Genomic DNA, 19,879 nt, shown 5'->3' on the forward strand with positions numbered 1-19,879 from the left:
CAGGTTGGTGTCAATGGAAGGGAATAGGGTTGGGGCCGATAGGGTTGTGGGGGTAGGGCTCCCCGGCTAAGACGAGGGCTGGGATTTGTGGGGTTCCCGGGGGTAGCAGACATGTCAAGTCTCCCTCATTGCGTGTGAGCCTGACTCGTTCGCATGCCGTCTCCCTGGCACCCACACGCCGGCGCTTACCTCACTCATTTTCAGGAAATCTGTAAAGATTTAAAATATTTGTACTCCGGTGCTGCCCTAGACCACGGTACACCCCGGCTGCTTTCCAAACGTGTGCACTGTGGTAACCATGGAGCCAAGGGGCCCGCGTTCGATACGCGCAGGAGAGCAAGCTACACCGAGGGCAGGTGGGTCGTGTGTGTGAATGGTCAAAAAAAGAGGAGTTCGCCCCAAAACCGAGCAGGACTTGAGCGAAAGTTTGCAGGTTCAGAATGTAAACACACTGGACAGATCCATGTCCTCAGGGAGCTCCAAGCCTCCAGCTTTTGGTTCCAACCAGCAAAGAACTAGTTTTAGTAAAGGGCACTGGTTTCCATTGCCTATGGCATGAATTCTCGTTAGTCTGGATTAGGAGGTGTAAGTGTCTCAGATGCAGTGTGCGTTTAAAACACACGATGAAGTGCTGGCTGGACTAAACACCTGGCCTATTGGATAGCACCACGGTTCAGAGAGGAGCGTCCCTGTCACACACCAGCTGGAAAGAGTCACGCTTTGGCCTTGACTCTCTCACCATGGGCTGTAAATCTCCCTCCGACCTGGCGGCTCTGCTCAGAGCTAGGCTGCGCTCAGTGGATCTCCCTGGGGCTGCACGTAGGACTAGGGCTTGGCTGAGCCCAGAGGCTGCCAGGGCTCGGCCTGGTGCCCGTATGACTGCACGAGCCAGGGTAAGGATGGGGCAGGTGGGGGGATACGGCTCTGCCAGGCTCCTGGCCCAGCACTAGGCTGATGGCCCATAGCTATCGCTGGGATGGGGCTGGTGCCTCTTTTGGGCTGGATGGTAGACTGGGGGGCTTAGAGTGCCCAGGCTAGAGTCAAGGTTCACCCCCAGAGATGGCAGGCTGAGCGGGATTGTGGCCTGTTGGACTCCCTGGGCTAGAACTGAATTGGGGCCTGGGCGAGGGTCAGGGCTGCCTGGCTGTTTGCTCTAGGGTTGGGTCTCCGAGGGGGTGCAGGCTCAGGGGAAGGCTTATGCCAGTCGGCCCGGAGCTGAGGGGAAGGGTGAGATCCTGCTGCGGCCCCGTCTAGGATTTGGTTTGGGGTTTTAGGGCTCTCTGCTCGTGTCAGTGTGTGTCTGGGCCGTTTGGGCTGGGTTCCCGACAGTGGTCACTGGCTGGTGTGTTTTCGTTCACAGACCAGCTCCCAGCACGTCCCAGCCAGTGACCGAGCGGCGCCAACGCTGACCAGACAGAGCGCGCTGCCGGCGAGGGGCACCGCGGGAACGGCAGGACCGAGAGCCTGGCGCACGGCGGGATGCTGCCTGCGGTGCCCCTGCGCCTTCGTCCCTGCGCCACCCGCGTCCGTCTGTCTGCATCCCGGCCACGCAGCGCCACCTCGCCTGGCCCCTGCGGCACGCGGGCCATGGCTGTCAGCGGGGTGCCCCGCGGGGCTATGGGGGCCATGGCTGTCAGCGGGGTGCCCCGCGGGGTTATGGGGGGTCATGGCTGTCAGCGGGGTGCCCCGTGGGGTTATGGGGGGCCATGTCAGTGGGGTGCCCCGTGGGGTTATGGGGGGCCATGGCTGTCAGCGGGGTGCCCCGTGGGGTTATGGGGGCCATGGCTGTCAGCGGGGTGCCCCATGGGGTTATGGGGGGGCCATGGCTGTCAACGGGGTGCCCCATGGGGTTATGGGGGCCATGGCTGTCAGCGGGGTGCCCCGTGGGGTTATGGGGGGCCATGGCTGTCAGCGGGGTGCCCCGTGGGGGCACGGCAGGGACGTTAGCCTGTGGCACGAGGCTGTGGGGACCCTGGCGGGGCGGGGCGGGGCTGGCAGGTCAGGTCAGATCACGGGCACCATCCGCCGGCCACGTGATCCGTCGGGTACCTGGGGGGACATGTTGTGACAGGGCAGCGGGCCGGGTGGCTCGTACCATTCTCCCATGGGGGGGACATGTTGTGACAGGGGAGCTGGTCTAGAGCGGCTCGTACCATTCTCCCATGGGGGGGACATGTGGTGACAGGGGAGGGTCTACAGGGGGGTACCATTCTCCCAGGGGGGGCCCCGTGGGGTGACATGGGGGAGCTGGTCTAGAGCGGGTACCATTCTCCCATGGGGGACATGTGGTGACAGGGAGCTGGTCCTGTGGCATTCTCCCATGTGGGGACCCTGTGACAGGGGAGGGTCTACAGGGGTACCATTCTCCCGGGGGGGGCAGTTGTGACAGGGGAGCTGGTCACGGGGACCATTCTCCCGGCATGTGGTGACGTGATCCATCGGTACCATTCTCCCATGGGGGGACATGTTGTGACAGGGGAGCTGGTCTAGAGCGGCTCGTACCATTCTCCCATGGGGGGGACATGTGGTGACAGGGGAGCTGGTCTACAGCGGCTCGTACCATTCTCCCATGGGGGGGACATGTTGTGACAGGGGAGCTGGTCTAGAGCGGCTCGTACCATTCTCCCATGGGGGGGACATGTTGTGACAGGGGAGCTGGTCTAGAGCGGCTCGTACCATTCTCCCATGGGGGGGGACATGTTGTGACAGGGGAGCTGGTCTAGAGCGGCTCGTACCATTCTCCCATGGGGGGGACATGTTGTGACAGGGTGGCTCGCGCCACTCTCTCTTCGGCTGGTGACAAGGCCAGGGCATGGTGTGCGCCAGCTCAACCACTGTCCGGCGCGGGGGAGCCAGGCCCGGGGCGGTGGCTGAGGCAGTAGCACTCGGCCCGTGGGCTGGGAAATGTCACCACACGGTATGGCTCGGTGGCTCACCCCACTATACCCCTGGGGGGGGGGGAGGTGTCAGGTCGTGACAGGGGGCAGGGTGAGACCCAGCTCATACCACTGTTCCCTGTGGGGGTGGTTGGGAAATATTGTGCTGGCTTGTACCACTGCCTCATGGGGGGGTACGTCACGTGCCAACGATAGCCCTTGCCTTGGGGGCTCTGCCTCCCGGAGGGGCCCGGGCCGGACCAACTTGACTCCCCCCGGAGGCTCGAGGCGGTCGCTCAGGAGCCCAAGGCGCCGATTGGGCGCTCCACTATGCTGTCAATCATTAGCGCGGGCCTATCGTAGCGCAAGACTGGGTAGGAGCCTGCCCCCCTCAGGAGCCTTGGGGGAGAAACTCGGAATGGGTCGTCTCCGGCCTTCTGACGTCACTCCGTCATCTGCATGCCGGGCCCCGCCCCGAATGCTGGTGACGTCAGCCGGGCTCTGCAATTGCCGGGGCCGCGCGAGCTGCTGCTGCGTTTGGTGCAAGAGGAGCCCGGGGAGCGCGATCTGGAGGTGAGCGCGCGGCCCCCGCCCCAGCCGGCCCGGCCCGGCCCAGCCCGGCCCGGCCCATCACCTTCGCTTGACACCGGCGTGGGATGTGCCGCTCCATCCCTCTGGAAGGAGGCAGGGAGGGGCCTGCGTGGCAAAGGATGGGTGGGGGGCGCCTAGCCTGGCAAAGGATGAGGCTTGGAAGGGGGGGCTGGGTGCACAAATCCCTCCGGCCGGTGCACAAATCCCTCCGGCCAGTGCACGCACCCAGACCTTCTCGCTGGTGGGGCCAGGGTGCGTGGGTCAGCGTTCTGCATCTGCACCCATTTCCGGCCTGATCCGGCCTGGGGGACAGTGCAGATGAGCTTCCGCTTTGCCCCCTCCCCTTCCCACCCGTGCTGCACGTCTGGAGGGGAGCCGGGGTGCAAGGAACTCCCGGGGCCTCCTGCCTCTCCCGGAGCGCTGGCGCTTGGATGGAGGAGGACGGGGCATCTTAGCGACTTGCAGAAACCGTGTTCGATGACGTTTGCGAACGGGAGGCTGAAACCCTTCCAGTAATTTGCCAGGCTCTGCAAATGCGATGCCTCCGTTGATAACGTGGGGAAAGGGAGGTTCAGGGAACCGAGCAGGGTCACAGAATGTTGCCTCTCCCGGCCCTAGATGAGACATTTCTCTTGATTGTTACCAGGTCAGAAGATTTGGTGGGGCTCAAAGAATAACACAGACGTGGTCTTTGCAAGAGGAGCCATTCTGTGCATGAAGCCTTTTCCTGCCAGTGTTTGGGGGGGGGGGTAAACTGAGGCCCTACAGGGAGAACCTTCTAAATAAAATAAAGCGGAGCTGTTTAAGGATGTTTTAATATGAATGATTGATGGCAGAGTGGGGACTGAGAGAGCTGAATGCTCCAGGCAACTGAATAGCTTGAATCCACCTGCATCCACTCAACCCCCTCCGTCTCCAACAGTCATTTATTAACACATCCAGCCAAGCATGCAACTTAGTTGGTCCCTGCTGTACAATGCGGTGGTGTATAAGGTTACTGCATTGCTCTCATTTTGAAGGGTGGTAGGGGGTTGTCATATAACTAACTTCACATGTGCCTAATGCTGCTTTTAAAAGAGAGCGAAAAGGTCGGAGAGACCCTTTGCCTTGGCATCTTTGCTCTTAATGACATGTGCAAGGCGAAGGCAAAGCTGTGACTGGGGTGATCTGCCTGTCAATATGGGTGTTTTGTGTTTCTTGGGTGATATTAAAGGATGACATTTCCAGAACGATACAGCTGGAGAAGAGTGCCTACTGCGAGGGTAGACGCTTCTGGTGCAGAGCTACCATGGATCCTCTTCAGCCCGGCTGTCTCTATACCATTATAGACAGAATAAAACTGAGTCTGTCTCAGTCACTATCTGCTGCCTCCCTCCGGAAAGCATTAGCAAACCAAAGGCACTCAGTGCCCAGGTCCTAGGTACAACCCAGCTCCACTGTTACCCTCTTTCTCACTACAGAACGTGCCCTGTCTAAGTCTATAAATCTGACTTTCTTTTTCATGCAAATGCCTGGCTTTACCAGTCCAGATCTGCCTCCACGCCAAGCCTCACTCTTAGTGCAGGGTTACTGGGTTCAGTTATTTTACATCCAGACACAAAGGTTTCAGAGAATCTTGCTATAGACTCTTGAAAAATAGAGGGCTTCGTCTAGCCCACTGCTTGGCAGGGCAGGACTGAGCTGGACCCTGTGTTCTGGACTGCTTTGTCCAGTCTAGTTACAGAAATGAAGCCCACCTCCAAGCCTGTCTGCACCATTCATTTACCTGTGTCCCTTATGGTGGGACATGGTTCATGTGTGTCTCAGTTTGGGCCTTGGCAGATGGAGGGAGCATGTGCTTGGGTGGCAAGCACTCAGTCCTGGGGCCTGTGGCAGCTGGGCTGGGGGGAAGCACCCTCCCTTCTCTGGAGGACCAGCTCATAGCTGGGATCTCCACCTGCCTGTCAGAAGATGTGTGTACTCCTCTGCATATTGTTTAATGCAAACGCTTGGAGCCTGTATGCAATAAAGCTGCGTGTGGGCATTAAGAGTACTGTAATTAAAATGCACTGGAGGAGCTTGCTCGCTAAGTGGCTAACTTAATGTAGCAATAAAATGTTTTTGTAAATATGAACTTGGTCCCCAAGGGCCAAATGACTAATATTATGTCAAGACATATTATTTGAGCTAAACTGCATATTGTTAAAATGTGCTAAGTGACTAGCTGGATTGCATAGTTCCCATTGGATCTGGATTTCTGATGAATTAGCAGTGTAAACAGGATTTATTTATGCAGGGGGTGGTGAAAACCACATGTTCAGAGGTTTACTTCTGTTTGGCCTTAGAAACGTGGAGCAGTGCCGATTTCTCTTAGGATGAAAATTCTCTCTTGATTGTTCCCAACCTCTGAATTGTGTATTTTCTTCGGAAATGGCTTCCAACTCTGTGCACCAGTAAAGTTTCCTGACGATATGCAATGACACAACCTATATGCAATGGCTGTACTGTCCAGTCAGTCTCACTGTTCCTGATTTTAGGTGTCTTTGAACTTGGGACAAATAAAAATCCTCCTGTGTGTGTTTATAAATTCAGTTTGATAACAGGAATCAGAAAGTGGCCATGTATTTCTGGGTGAAATTTGCACTCAAAATTGAAATTGCTCAGTTTTTTTGCCTTGTGCCTCATAAACACTACCCAAAGAGAGCATCTCCATGAAGCTCCTGCGTACCGATACGCTGCCTATCACGTTATTGCTTGAATATTAAATGATCAGAGACGAAAACAAAGGTACAACAATTTCTCAGGAAATGAGATTAGAGAGCCCAGGAAAATCAAAGCAGGAGTCTGCCCAGCAGTGAATATGAATGAGGTTCTAAGGTCACATTTCCTGATATTATTTCACAGAAAGAGAAAAAAGGTTTTGTGGTTCTGGAATTATCCTTTGCAATGGAGAAGCAGAGGACATTAAAACGGAGGAAGAGGCAGCTTCCCCACCTTGTTCACTTCCATTGGCAGTAATGGGAGAAAATCAGCATACCCCTTTGTAGGCAGTAACCCCACGTACTTAAATCTTGGAGCTAAAAGCTTATGCTATGGTGCATCCTGATACCACTCAGATGAAGATAAATCTAGTCTCTGTGCTGGGCTAAGAAAAAAATCACAAGAGATTTGAGACTATTAGCCAGGGGCCAGGCTGAAAATCAGAGAAGCTGGGTGCCTGCAGGGTATAAGGGCAACCCCCTGGTGTGACGCAGTAGCTCCCCCATTCCCTCCCTGGCTCTAGGATTCTTACCAGTGTGCTGCCCTGGGCCATGCTCAGGGCTCCTTCTCAGGTCTGGGTGGTAGGTATCTAGTAGATGTGAAGCTGCTGGGAGGGAGAAGGATTTGCTTGTCTGGAAAAATGTTGAAGGGAGAGGGGAGTCTGTGCTGCTGTACGTCTTCCCACAGCCATCTTGTTTTGTGCCCTCCCTTCCTGTGATGACTGGAGCTCCCAGTTTGAAATGGACATGGTTCTTGAGTTGCCCTGTGGTGCTGAGACTAAATGCTTGAAATTGACACACATCATCATAATTTGCTGCTGCTGAGAAGAACTCTGCCCTGCAGCAGCAGCAGAGGCACCGGGAACATCTGTCCGCAGACTCAGGAAGAGATGCCTGCATCAGTTTCATGCTCTGCTCCCAGCTGGAAAGCTGTAGTTACCCCTCAGCCGGCCCCAAAAGCTGCTAGTGCTCACGGAGGGGCCAGGGGGTGGTCCCGGATGATCTTTGTAAGGCTTGGGGAGAATGTGAATAGGGAAGTGTTATTTACCCCCTCCAATAACACACGAGCTAGGGGTCACCTGGTGAAATTAATAGGCAGCAGGTTTGAAACAAACAAAAGGGAGTCTGACTTCACACTGCACAGTTGACCTGTGAATCTCCTTGTCAGAGGATGTTGTGAAGGCCAAAAATATAGCCGGGTTCAAAAAAGAATTAGATAAGTTCGTAGAGGGATAGGTCTGTCAGTGGCTGTTAGCCGAGATGGGCAGGGTGGCAGCCCTATGCACTGGGTGTCCCTTCTGCTCTGACTGCTAGAAGCTGAGACTGGATGGCAGGGGATGGATCACATGATGAATTGCTCTTTTCCAGTCATTCCCTTCGAAGTGTCTGGCACCAGCCACTGTTGGAGGGCAGGATGCTGGGCTAGATGGACCATTGGTCTGACCCAGTGTGGCCGTTCTTAGGTTCTTAAAACATTTTACCTTATTTGCATGGTCTTGACTGCTGCCAGCATCCCAGGCCGGTGAGATGGATGGACGTTAGACACAGTAGTGGAGGCCTGGCTTTGCAGTGGTTCAGGCATCTCTCTAACCAACCAGCATGCAGGAGCATCACAGCTGCATGTATCAAAGGCTTACACTGGCTGGCTGCCGTCATGAAGGAAATTGGAACCTTATCTATTCATGCAAGCTGTTCACTTCAAGGATTTCTGTAGAGGAAGCTTATATAATGGGAAAAACACCATGGTGCACTTGGACTATTACTTCCCAGGGAGTATTAATTTCGGAGGGGAAGAGGTTTGCCTCAGGATCTAGACAATACAGATCTCCGGGAGCTGTTCTGGCATTCGAAGTCCTGGGATCTCCTAGAGCAGGTGTCTGCTGGTGCTCTGCCCTGCTGCACCCCTGGAGGATGTGGTGGCACAGACCTGCCCTTGGTTCTCAGAACGTTTGCTTTGGGCTGTCCAGGAGAAGTTGTTGGCTCTCTCGCCATGCTCCGTTCGCCACGTGCCTCTCCATGTTCGTGCAGTGCCCACGAGGAGTTGTCGGATTGCACAGCCGTGTGGAGAAGGCTCTAGACTGAGTCTCAAGATCTGGGCTCAGTTCCTTTATCTGCCACAGACTTCCACCGTAACTGGGGTGGGATTTTCAAAGGCACCTGAGAGAGTCAGGCACCCAGTTCTCATTGAAAAGCTGCACCATTCATGATTTTATATCCCTCGATCCTATCCCCCCTTAGTCGTCTCTTTTAAGCTGAACAGTCCCAGCCTTTTCCATCTTTCCTCATATGGAAGTTGTTCCATCCCCCGATCTTTTTTCTTGCCCTTCTCTGCACTTGTTCCCATGCTAGGGTGGGTGGGTGGGTGGAGACGCGTGTGCACGCATGTGTACACCATGGGTTTACATGGTGGCATTATAACACTTCTATGGTCTATCCCTCTCCGAACGATTCCTAACACTGGTAGCTTTTTTGGCTGATGTTGCAGGTTGAGTGGATGTTTTCAGAGAACTAACCATGACCATGCCAAGATCTCTTTCTTGAGTGGTGGTTGCTAATTTAGGCCCCATCATTTTGTATGTGTAGCTGGGATGATGTTTTCCCATGTGCATTACTTTGCACTGCTCAGCATGGAATTTCGTCTGCCATTTTGTGGTCCAGTCACCCAGGTTTGTGAGATCCCCTTTGTAACTCTTCACAGTCAGCTTTGGACAGAACTCTCTTGAGTAGTTTTGTATTGTCTGCACAGTTTTGCCGGCTCGCTGTTCGCTCCCCTTTCCAGATCATTTAGGAAGACGTTGAGCATGGTTGGTCCCAGTACAGATCCTTGGGGGGCCCTGCTATTGCAGGGGTATCGCACCAAGGGACCCTCACTTTTACGGATGCACATGCTCAGTGTTACCAGGGAGGAGGTTGGTGCAGACCTTAGTTTGCTTTGTGCTGAAGCTGGGTGGACTCTCGGCCAAAGGAGTCCAGTTTAACCACAGCTCAGCTGGGGTGGAGCTTCCCCTCGGGTAGCACCTCAGACTAGAGCGGAAGCAGGACGTGCGGGACGTGCTAAGTGTGGTCTGCTCTGGGCGGTTCACTCGAGCAGCTGAGAAGGAAGGAGACCAAGGTGGAGATAGGCTGAAGAGGCGGAGAACCGGGTGCAGGGAGGCACTGGCCGCGCACACACGTGGCTTCCTCAGGCTGGTCACTGGACAGGCTCTTGCGAGCTGGGCTTCCACATGGTCTAGGACGAGCACAGCTTGCTGCAGACAGCAGTCCTGCCTGCTCCATGAGCCGCGTGGGCTCCATGCAAAGGGCCACCGCTCAGGGGCTTGTCTGCCCGTTTTCCTGATGGCCGCTTTCCTGCCGCCCTGATTCCAGCTGGTGCTGCAGGAATTGGCCCTGCCCACGTGTGCGGCTGTGCACAGTGCCAAGGACTCGTGAGCGGGGCAGGGAGCATCTGTGGAACGGCTCAGTCTGAGAGCGGGCCCAGCCGGCCCCAACTGCCTGCTCTGGTGGGTGGCTTGTCCTGTGATTGCCCCCAGCTGCCAGTGGGGAAACACGGGGCATGGGGCAGGCCCCGGCTGGTGCGGGGCAGAGGCCGGGGTCTCAGGATTACCTTAAATCGGTGTCGCAGAGAGGAGCGTGTTTCAGAGCTGGCTGCGCCAGTCAGGGCTGGGTGTGGGTAGGCCTGGGGCTTGTTCCCAGCTCTCGGCTCACTCCGTGGGACCCCCAAGCAAGTCCTTCCAGAGCTCCGTGCACCCATGGGACGGGTGCTGGTGTGACTCACAGCACAGCGGGCCTCGCTAGATCCTGCGGTGCTGGAGAAATGCCTCGCCAGCTCTGCTCCAGATTTCAGCCCCAGCTGAGAATCCTCGTCACCTTCCTTCCAGGGTGCTGGACGCTTCAAAGCTACCTGCAACTGACACCAGGTAGGACCCACAGGAAGGGCAGCCGGAGCCCCCGGCCCACCTGCTGGGCAGAATGGCTGGGCATATCTGGGAGCCGTTTCTGGGTAGTCCAGTGGCCCCAGCGGGTTGATGGGGCGATGGTATGTGGATACTCGTTCTGACCCCCTGAAAGCCGATGCTGGAGTCTCTTGGTGGTGGGAGCAGCCCTTGGGCCCAGAGTGCCTGACTCTCCCAGGTCGTGCACCCCCCCAGGCCGGCTCTGCCTGTGCTTCCCTTTGCAGATGGCTTCCGCTGCCGACTCCCGCTTTGGCCAGAAGGAATCCTCGGATCAGAACTTCGACTACATGTTCAAGATCCTGATCATCGGGAACAGCAGCGTGGGAAAGACCTCCTTCCTGTTCCGGTACGCGGACGACTCCTTCACTCCCGCCTTCGTCAGCACCGTCGGCATCGACTTCAAAGTCAAAACCATCTACCGGAACGACAAGCGCATCAAGCTGCAGATCTGGGTGAGGGTCCGTGGTCCCCACACACTCTGGGGGAATGGGGCGTGCAGTGAGGGGGGGGGACCCCATGCTGCTGTACGGCATGTGTGGGCAGCCATTCGGGTTAGGAGCCGGGCACTGAAACCTCCCCTGCAACCAGCTCTGTCCCTGCCATCCATCCCTCCAGGGCTGGGGATGGTAACCCAGAGACCTGACGAGACCCCCGTCTGGGAAGCCGAGTCCTGCCCCCCTTGACTTCTCTGCAGCTTGCCTTGACTGCTGCATGCTGTGCCCTGCTCAGCACGGCTGGCGGGTTCTGCCCAGGCCGAGCAGGTGAGCAGAGCACCGGGGACGAGAGACGTCTGTAAGGAATGATCACCTGCTCAGGGAAATAATTCCAGTTGCTTAAAATACCAGTGTGGTTTCCGAGTGGCAGATAGACCCATCTCACGTGGGTGACGCTGGTTCCCGTTTCTTTAACACGTTCCCCCAGGACACAGGTTGCTAGCTAACAGCTTCCACTCAGCATGAGCGCCTGCTGCCAGGCCTCTGATAGCCCCACCGCTTTCTTACGCAGTCAGGGCACAGCTCCCCGTCCTAGGGCCTGTGAAGCCCTGGAGTTCGTGGTGGCGTGGCAGGGAGGCCCTGCAGGACAGGGCTCGTGGTGTGCTGAGAGACCCAGGGAGGCTGGGCTCCACATGGGACAGCTGCGTGACCAGAGGCTCGGGCGGGGTGGCTGGCTGGCTGTGGCCAGGCTGCCTCCAAGAGCCTAAGCGTCCACAGCCATGCCTTTCCCAGATCCTCGGCCGGCCGGACCACCCTGCCCCGCAGCAATATTGCTCTGCTCCCCGGGACTCGGGGGGGCTCCATCTTGGTTCTCTTTGCTGACACCCCCAAGCATCTCCCTCATGAGAAATGTCAGGCTCCTAACTAACATGCAGCCAAGGTCTCGGCTGCAGGACGCGCAGAGTTGGCGTCACGCTGGCCTCTCGTCCCACAGACCGTGTATGGCGCAGACCCCGCGCCATGTGCTGACCGGCTCCTCGGCCCTGCAGGGGAGCGAGCTGCCAATTAGCGCAGAGCTCAGCTCAGGCGAGCCAGGAGCAGTCTAAGCAACAGAGATGAAGAAGCCGCCGGGATGACAGATTTAGCCACGATGCTTTTTCCTCGGTGCTGTAAAGAGCTGCGTGGCACTGGGCTCCCTGCCGGGTGATGGAGCCAGAGCAGCGAGGAGCCTGGCGACTCGAGGGAGTGGAGAGGGGTCTCGTGGGCGCAGCCGTTCCCAGCTGAACGAAGCCGCAGAGTGGGGTTTAATTGGGATTGCGGCCAGCTGACGTTCTGGGACCTCCATCTGCTGCACCTCTCCACTGCCATAGCTGCTCTGTCCCTCCAGCAGGTCTGCGCTGATTAGGGCGCCTGCTCTGCCCCCCGGGCTGGAGATGGGCACCCCGTTCCCACTGGCTGATCTGAAACCAAGAGCTCCCCCTTGCTGTTACAAGCCTCTCATTCACCTGCCGTTTATGTCAGCCGAGCCTGGGCCTGCCTCCCTGGCAGCGCTCCGGCGGGCTCAGCTCCCAGGAAGGGAGCGTGACCCCAGTACCTGTGGGCGCCTCTGCCGCTGAGCCCTGCTTGGCTCCCGCTCCCCGGCATTGGCGTGATCCTGGCAGAGCAGCTGGCATCTGCCGTCAGACAGTGGCCTCCCAGCATGCCCTGCAGCCCGGGGCATCGCAAGGGAAAGGGAGGGTCTGCAGGGCATTTGGAGGAATCATAAAATAATTCAATATACAATAAGGGACTCGGCGGTTCAGCGGGACCCGGTCTCCTGTCTGGACTGAGGCTCTTAGCGAGTTCCACCCCAAAACCCTCGCCTTTGTCTGCTTGAAACCCAGCCCTGGAGAGACACGGGGTCAGTGAAGGTACCACTCCTCCCTGAGGAGCTGTGCCCCGTGTGTGTCAGCCGATGCAGGGACAGGGACGTCTGCTGACCAAGAGACCCCTGGCAGAATGATCCGGGGGGGGGATGGGGAGTTACTTGGCACAATAGTGCAGTTTTGTTGTAGGGTTAGTTACCTAGTGGTTAGAGCAGGGCACTGACCCAGGACTACCAGGTTCTGTTCCCAGCCTTGCCACTCACTTGGCTCATGTGGCCCCTCTGCCTCAGTTTTTCCCATCTGGGAAATGGGCAGGACTCTTTCCCACCCTGCATTGAAGAGTCAGGGCTGGTTATTGTCTGAAGTGCTTTGAACTGCCCACGGGAGCTGCGTTACCATCTGGTGAACGTCTCGCTGCTGCTGCTGCTGCTCTCAGTGCTTGGATGGTGGGGGTGGATTTCTCCTCTCCGCATCCTGCCCAGCAGCACCGTACTGCAGCCCGGCAGCCGGGTGCTGCTGCTCAGAGCTGGGTGCATGGTTGCCTCCAGGCCCTGCACTGCTCTGGAGCGCTGGGTTGAAGGATACGGGCAAATAAATGCGAGCTTCTGTTGTGGGGCTTATGGGTCACAAATAACGGAACAGAGCGAAGCCTAAACCCCCTGGGCCCTGCTGCTCCCCCCCCAGCAGGCTCCGCCGGGGGTAGCTCTGGGCCAGACCTTGCTAGGGGCTGGAAATGCCCACGTGGAGCGCTCGGAGTCCTCCCTCTGGGGATGGGGGGTGCCCCTGCTGGAAGGAGCCAGGGAGGGCCAAAGCTGAGCTGCAGGTGTTCCCAGCCTCTGCCTGCCCCGCAGCTGCCCCGTGGCTTCCTCCAGTGGATGCCTGTGTCTTGCAGTCTGCACAGACCCTGGCCTGTCCACACAGGGCAGGGCCCATCTTTCCTGTGGCCGGGGCGGCCTGCAAACAGCTCGGCACCAGCTGGCTTCTTCTCAAACTGGCCCTGAGCCAGACTACAGCTGGCTGGAGCCACTCCGCCGCCTACGGCGCTCTGCTCTGCGCAGCGGCTAGAGGCACGTGCTGCCGGGGGGGGCGGCCTGGAGGCACAAGGGGGGGTCTGTTTGCAGCACTGGCTGGAGACCTGTGGCAGGGCTGCCGTGGCAGGAGGGGGTGATGGTGGAGGGGTCTGCAAGCATCACTTGCCAGCCCCTCGCCCTGCCCTTGGCGCAGCCGCATGCCTGGCTAGGAAGGGAGGCTGCTGGGCCCCCCCTGCTTGTGCTGAGAGAGCTGCGCACCGGAGGCAGCAAACCCACAGACTGTTCCTGTCCCTGGATCTTGGCCACAGAAGTGTGGGACCAGAGCTCCGCTTGGCACAGCCAGGCATTGCCATGGTGAGTCACGGGCTCCAGCCCCGCGGCACCAGGAATCCCAGTCCTCCCATCGCCCCTGCCCCATGGCAGGGCTCCCTGGGGGCCCAGCCCCTCTGCGGCACGCACGGGGTGATGTCGCTGCTGGGCTTGGATGGGGCTGTGTGGAAGCAGCACTCTGCCGGGGCATGCCATAGCCTGACTCACACAGATGGGTTCCCAGGTCCTTCCCCTCTGGCTGCCCGAGCCGGGCCTGCCCTGGGCTCCCCATGGAACCGGCACGTGCTGTCAGGCTGCAGGGGACGTATCCAGCGGAGCCGTTTCCAGCCCCTGGCGTTGCTCAGAGCCGCTCTGAGCGTTGCTGCTCCCAAGTGACCCCTTGTCTCGTCTCCCCAGGACACTGCAGGCCAGGAGAGGTACCGGACCATCACCACCGCCTACTACCGGGGGGCCATGGGCTTCATCCTGATGTACGACATCACCAACGAGGAGTCCTTCAACGCCGTGCAGGACTGGTGAGCGCCAGCCCAAAGGGCACTGGGAAGGGAGAGCAACACGGAGGCCTTGGCGCCGCAGCGCCGGTGTCTCCTTAGCAGAGAGAGGCCAGGTGGGGTTAGGGTGGGGCTGGGCGCCTCTCCAGCGTGCCGGGTGAGCTGTGCCGAGCCAGGGTCTGCTGTGCTGGGACACGCCATCCAGGCCGCTGAGACCCGCGCCCCCCTGCATTGGTGGGGTGCTTCAACGGGCCCTCCGGCTTTGGCCTTCTCCTGCTGCCAACACCATGCCTAGGCACGGCAGCTGGATCGTCTGGCCGGCGCCCCTCCCCACGCCGTGTCTGCACGCCCAGGGACTGTCTGGTTCAGCTGCGGCCGCTCGCTGAGAGCACAGACGCCCTGCCGCACTCACTGGTGAGGGCGAGGGGCAGGATCTCTCCCTGATGCCGGCTGGTCACGGGTGCCCTCCGGGGTCGTGTCTGCTGCAGATCCGGTCTCCAAGGGACTGCCGCTGGTTTGAAGCTTTACCGCGATATCCGGCCATGTAGGAGCTTCCCCGCCCTCCCCCCGGCTCTGGCGCGTGGACTCTGCCCAGCCGAGGCGCTGGGCGCTGTTGCTGGATGTCTCTCCTGCGACCTCCGCCCATCACACTGGAACCTGCATCTCTAGTTGCCCCTGGGCCCCGCCGCCCCATTTGAAATGGGTGTTTCCTCGGTCTGGTTTTTAAGCAGGTGAATCTCTGCAGGGTGGGGCCGGGAGCCGGCCTGGCCTGGCCTGCGATGCCCCAGAGACAGAGCGAGGTTTGCCGCCTGCTGGCAGACAGGCCCTCGGCCCAGGGATCCTCTCCCGCCCCTTGGCACTGCGGTTCCTGGCCATTCTGCCCACATGTGAGGGGAGTGCGAGGCGGCCTTGGCGCTTCCACTCCTGCCCTGCCGTGCAGCCAGCCTGGCTCCCCCATGGCCCCCCGGGCCGGCTGGCTCTGGTGAGCGCCTGCTGTCTTCGAAACTCACCCCGGGGCTCTGCCCTGCTCTCCTGCCACCCCTGCTGGGTCTGGCCCAGACTTGCCGTGTCCCTGAGGAGTCCCGGTACATGCACAAACAGCCTCGTCTCCCTGGCCCTTCCCAACCCCGAACTCAGCCCCGCAACTCGCGCTGCCCGTGGCAGGCTGCCCGGCCCTGGCAGTTGGCGACGGGTCCAGAGCTCTTCTTAAGGGGGCTGGTTCCCAGATGGGCAGCAACCAAAATCCTTCCCACCTGCTGGCCCGTGGGGCCAGGTGCCGAGAGCCAGTGGAGCGTTCTCAGCGCGTTCGCACGCAGCCAGCCCTGCTGTCCCCGCATGGCGGTTGCTGCAGAGAAGCCGAAGCCCCGGGCAGCCCAGCCGGGCCCTGGGGTGGGCAGGCTGCAGAGCTGTTCAGGAGAGGAGGGAGCACGGCTTGCCCTGCTGCTGCCTGTTGGCACGAGTCGTGCTTTCCCCTCTCTGCCGTCCCCGGCTCGCCCCGCCTGTGGTCACTGACCCCCGGAGGATCTTGCTCCTGGTTTCTGCAGTAAGGCTTGCCCCACGTTAGCTGCCTCCCTATGTCTCTTCCTGCTGGGCTGGTTTCATGCTCTGGGCTGCAGTTCAGGGGCTCTCGGTCTAGCTCGCTGATGGGCTCTCTTGAGGGCCGGCTTTGATGGCCTGAGTTAAGAAGAAACTGCTCTGCCAGGAGGCTGAGGCCCGAAAGCCTCTTGTGGCCGGCTCAGGGAGCTGGGCTACGGCTGGGGTCGGGGGCTCTTCGGCCCAGTGTTCAAGGCATTGATTGTTGCTGCACTCAGCGGTGCATTGCCTGGCGATGGGATTTTGGCTCCCAGTTGCTCTGGAACATGAGCTCCAGCGCCGAGGGTTGGCCCTGCAATGCTGAGCCCAGCACACCCCAGCGCCTTTCAGTCTGGAACCCGCTGCCCCCCGCCCTGCTGGCTTCAAGCTGTGCTTATTTGTCCCCCTAACACGGCCTTAAGGTCAACCCAGATCAAGACCTACTCCTGGGACAATGCCCAAGTCTTGCTGGTGGGTAACAAGTGCGACATGGAGGATGAGCGCGTGGTGTCGTCGGAGAGAGGGCGCCAGCTTGCAGAGCACCTGGGTAAGTAGGCATTGTCCTGTACTGGGCTGACCCGGCCAGGTTCCGGCTGGCTCCTTAGATGCCCACATTAGACCCAGGCCTACAAGAGGCTTCCAGGCATGCCAGGCTGTTGGTGCGTTGCACTGCCTTGCACAAGAGGCTGGGCTGACTGGGGCTAAGCCCATTTCAGAAGCACCTGATGTAGTTCCTGGCCATGGGAAGGTTCTTTGCCAGGAATCCAGACTTCCTGGTGCTGGGTGATGGCAGGAACCCTGCCCTGGCCTGACAGGTGTGGGGAAGACAGGAGGGGGTGCGCTAGTACGGCAGGCCCAGGAGCTCCGTAACCGTGAGAGGGGATGCATGCATGCGCGTGCCTTTCTTTCCTGCAGAGTAATTTAATTAAGACTCAATTTTCTTGCCATAATTGTCATTAAGTAACAGCCGTGGCTTGTCTTCCAACAGAAAATGTAATTACCCAGCCAGGGCCTGTGTCGTCGATAAGCGTGTTTCTATTCTAATCTAGTATTAGAACAACTCTATAAACCCTGCTGCAAAGTGGTTGGAAAATCAGTCCGCCCGGGTGGATTTATGAGCAGGTTAAGCCCGTAAGAAGGTGGGGCGAGTTTTATGGATTTCCCTGCGCTGCGTCCCAGTAAAGTTTAGCAGCCGGGGGAGGGGCTGGGAAACCTTTTAGATGCTGAGCCACTGTCCATGTACTTGGTGAACTGACTACGGGCAGCAGGGGCTGGTGTGGCTGGGCTGGGCCGGGCCCGGGGACTCTGGCGCCTGCCTGCCAGGGGCATGGCTGTGCACGTTCAGTGTACAACAAGCAGCTGGTACCAGGGTGCAGGCTTCTAACCCCCCACACACCTTTACACAGGCCATCAAGAACCACCTGCTGGTTAAAGAGGCCTGGGCTTTGCAGGCCACGGGGGTGATGCGTGGGTCACTGCGGGGGTGCCTTGCCCCCGGCTGCACAGAAAACACTTCACTCTAGCCTGGCTGAAGCCCACCCCCGGGTTGCAGCTCTTACCTGGCAGACACTCTGCTTGTCAGGGTGTCATCTCCTGGCAGACCTGGGGCCCTTTCATCAGCAGCTCGCAGCTGTGAGGCGCAAGAGCCTTGGCCGAAGGTCCCCGGCCATTTCACAGAGCCAGGGGTAACCCTGCTGGCCAGCGCAAAGGGCCCTTCTCGATAACGCCGGCTCCCCTAACCCACGTGCCTGAAGCTGAGGTGCCAGGTTATTTTCCAAGTACATTTGTGGCAGTGTGAAAGTGATTGCTAGGGACCAGTTCAGGGCCAGGGTCTTTAATGATCCCAGCTAAAATTACTCCCCGGTTCAGGGCTCTTTTGGTACCTCGCCCTGCAGGTGAGCAGAGAAGGCCCTGCCTTTCCCCAAGCCTCTCCCCGCTGCCAGTCTGACGCTCTCCCCTTCCCTCGGCCAGGTTTTGAGTTCTTCGAAGCCAGCGCCAAGGACAACATCAACGTCAAGCAAACGTTCGAGCGGCTCGTCGACATCATCTGCGAGAAGATGTCCGAGTCCCTGGACACAGCCGACCCAGCAGTGACTGGAGCTAAACAAGGGCCGCAGCTGACTGACCAGCAAGCTCCCCCACACCAGGACTGTGCCTGTTAGAGACGTCAGGACGGCCACGTCGCCCGCTCCAAGTAACCCACGCTCTAGATTAGTCACGTGTGCTCCCACTTTAAGGTCCCGTTCCCGAGGGGTGGGGGATGGCCCTAGCGATGAGCTGGGCTGTCCGTCTGCTCACCGCGCAGGGTTTGAAAGGGCTCTGGCCACCCTCTCATAGTCTGCAGGGTGCAGACCTCCTCTCCCACCCTCCACTGGCCTCACCTGGGAGGGAGGGTGGGCGGGAGACACTTTCCTGGTTACTTTTGACTATTTAATGAGCGTCACCCCCTTATTTATCGATGTTTGTGGATCTGGACCGCGGGCCCGCTGCACAGCGGTGCGTTAGCAGGGTGTTTTCAGCAGGGCCCCTCTTGCTCATTAGCTTCCTTCTTTCCCATGTCGGATGCCTGCTGTGGTAGGGTGGGCAGAGCCCTGCTCCTGTGACAGCAGCTCGAAGGGGTGGAGCATCTCCTAAGCCTACTAAGCAAAGAGCCCTGCAGTGTGGAAAGGGAGAGCTGCCCCCTTTGATGTAGTGCGAGGGAGGGGCTGACGAGCTGGGCTTGAGGGGTTTGCGTCTGTCAGCCCCGGGGCGGGAGAGGGGGGGTGTTGATTTTAACCTTGACAATTCACTCACTCAATGGTGTGTCTATATTCAAACGAGGCATTAGTGCACGTGGTTTCTGTTCTTCATGGAGATTTGTTCCAGCCCTGCCTGTACCCTCCCCTGAGCTTGTTCTCCCTGCTAGCACAGAGGAGCTGAGCCACTCCCGCTGGCTGGCTGGCGAGCAGCTACTCCACTTTCTGCTCCGACCCAACAAGGCTGGGGCTTTCCTGATTCTTGTTTATTGTATAAATAGAGGCTAATTTATGCTCCTACTGTCTTCCCCCTTGTACATAAACCAAGCGTCCTGTAAATAGCAGTAGCATGTGCCCGTGTGTGACATGCAGTGCTGTGATGGTGCAGATGTATTTATTTTAGCAGTGTGCTATTAACCTGCTTGTGAATATCACTTTTAAATCTATTATTTAAAAACACAGCTGAGCAAAGGCCAGGCAGTGCTGTACCCAACTAGTCCCACTCCGCTGCCAGCCGTCCACTGGAACCTTTGCACTAGAGGAAAAACTGGGCTTGGTTGGATAGTTGCAAAGAACCCTTCCATGCTGGCGTGGGGTTTAAACCCCACCTAGCCAGGGTGCTGCACTGGCAGCTGCCTGGGGCTAGTTAGCGGTAGGCCACCCTGCTCCTTGTCTGTTCATATAGTAACGTGCTCATTGTGGAGACTGTGACTCAGTAGATACAATTATATCAATGACCAAACCTGGCACATTGCTTCCCTCTATTTATTTTTCTGGGAGAACTGATTTTATTTGACAGATATCTACACACACACACACACATCCGACCTCCTATTTTTGTGAAGTTTACTTATATGGGGAAAAAAATGCTGTACTGTAAAAATGTCAAAAGTGTCAAAGTAAAATTTCCTGCCGATCACTGTATTCAAGGGATGTTGTGAAGAAATAAACGAATGCTGATCTCACGGCATGCAGGCTCCTTTCCAACAGCCAGGAGTGGGACATGGGAGAGCCAGGCTGGTCCCCACTCACTTACAGAGGGGAGAGCTTGGCCCAGAGCAGAGGTGTTCAAGGCCCCACACCCTGCACCAGTTCACCTGTCCTGGAGCATCCTCGCTCTTCTAGAGCGAAGAGGAGTCTGTGCTTGGAAGGATCCTGGCTACTCCTTTGGATCAAGGTGTAGAGCAAACAGCCAAGCTGGGGCCAGGGTCCCTCCCAAGCCTACTGGTGTGTGAAGGGCTAGCTGGAGGAGTTTGTTTGCCT

At 58.3% G+C, this 19,879-nt stretch overlaps 1 protein-coding gene across 1 annotated transcript; it reads left to right on the plus strand.

The window, feature by feature from the left end:
* Positions 1-3,304: 3,304 nt before the first annotated feature.
* On the plus strand, positions 3,305-19,363 carry RAB3A (RAB3A, member RAS oncogene family). The gene is made up of 5 exons (XM_067560976.1): positions 3,305-3,449; positions 10,383-10,610; positions 14,215-14,333; positions 16,304-16,428; positions 17,853-19,363. The coding sequence occupies exons 1-5, from the start codon at positions 3,336-3,338 to the stop codon at positions 18,041-18,043; spliced, it is 777 nt and encodes a 258-aa protein (XP_067417077.1). The 5' UTR covers positions 3,305-3,335; the 3' UTR covers positions 18,044-19,363.
* The last annotated feature ends 516 nt before the right edge of the window (positions 19,364-19,879 follow it).

The sequence above is a fragment of the Emydura macquarii genome, unplaced genomic scaffold, assembly GCF_026122565.2.
Source record: "Emydura macquarii macquarii isolate MOO-44397 ecotype Brisbane River unplaced genomic scaffold, CSIRO-AGI_Emac_v2 contig_306, whole genome shotgun sequence".
Classification (NCBI taxonomy): Eukaryota; Metazoa; Chordata; order Testudines; family Chelidae; genus Emydura; species Emydura macquarii.

Excerpts from the sequence above, each read along its gene's own strand:
- RAB3A (XM_067560976.1), top strand. The coding sequence starts at position 3,336 with ATGCCGGGCCCCGCCCCGAATGCTGGTGACGTCAGCCGGGCTCTGCAA. Across the intron at positions 10,611-14,214 it reads GCATCAAGCTGCAGATCTGG|GACACTGCAGGCCAGGAGAG; the intron begins GTGAGGGTCCGT and ends TCGTCTCCCCAG. Across the intron at positions 14,334-16,303 it reads TTCAACGCCGTGCAGGACTG|GTCAACCCAGATCAAGACCT; the intron begins GTGAGCGCCAGC and ends CACGGCCTTAAG.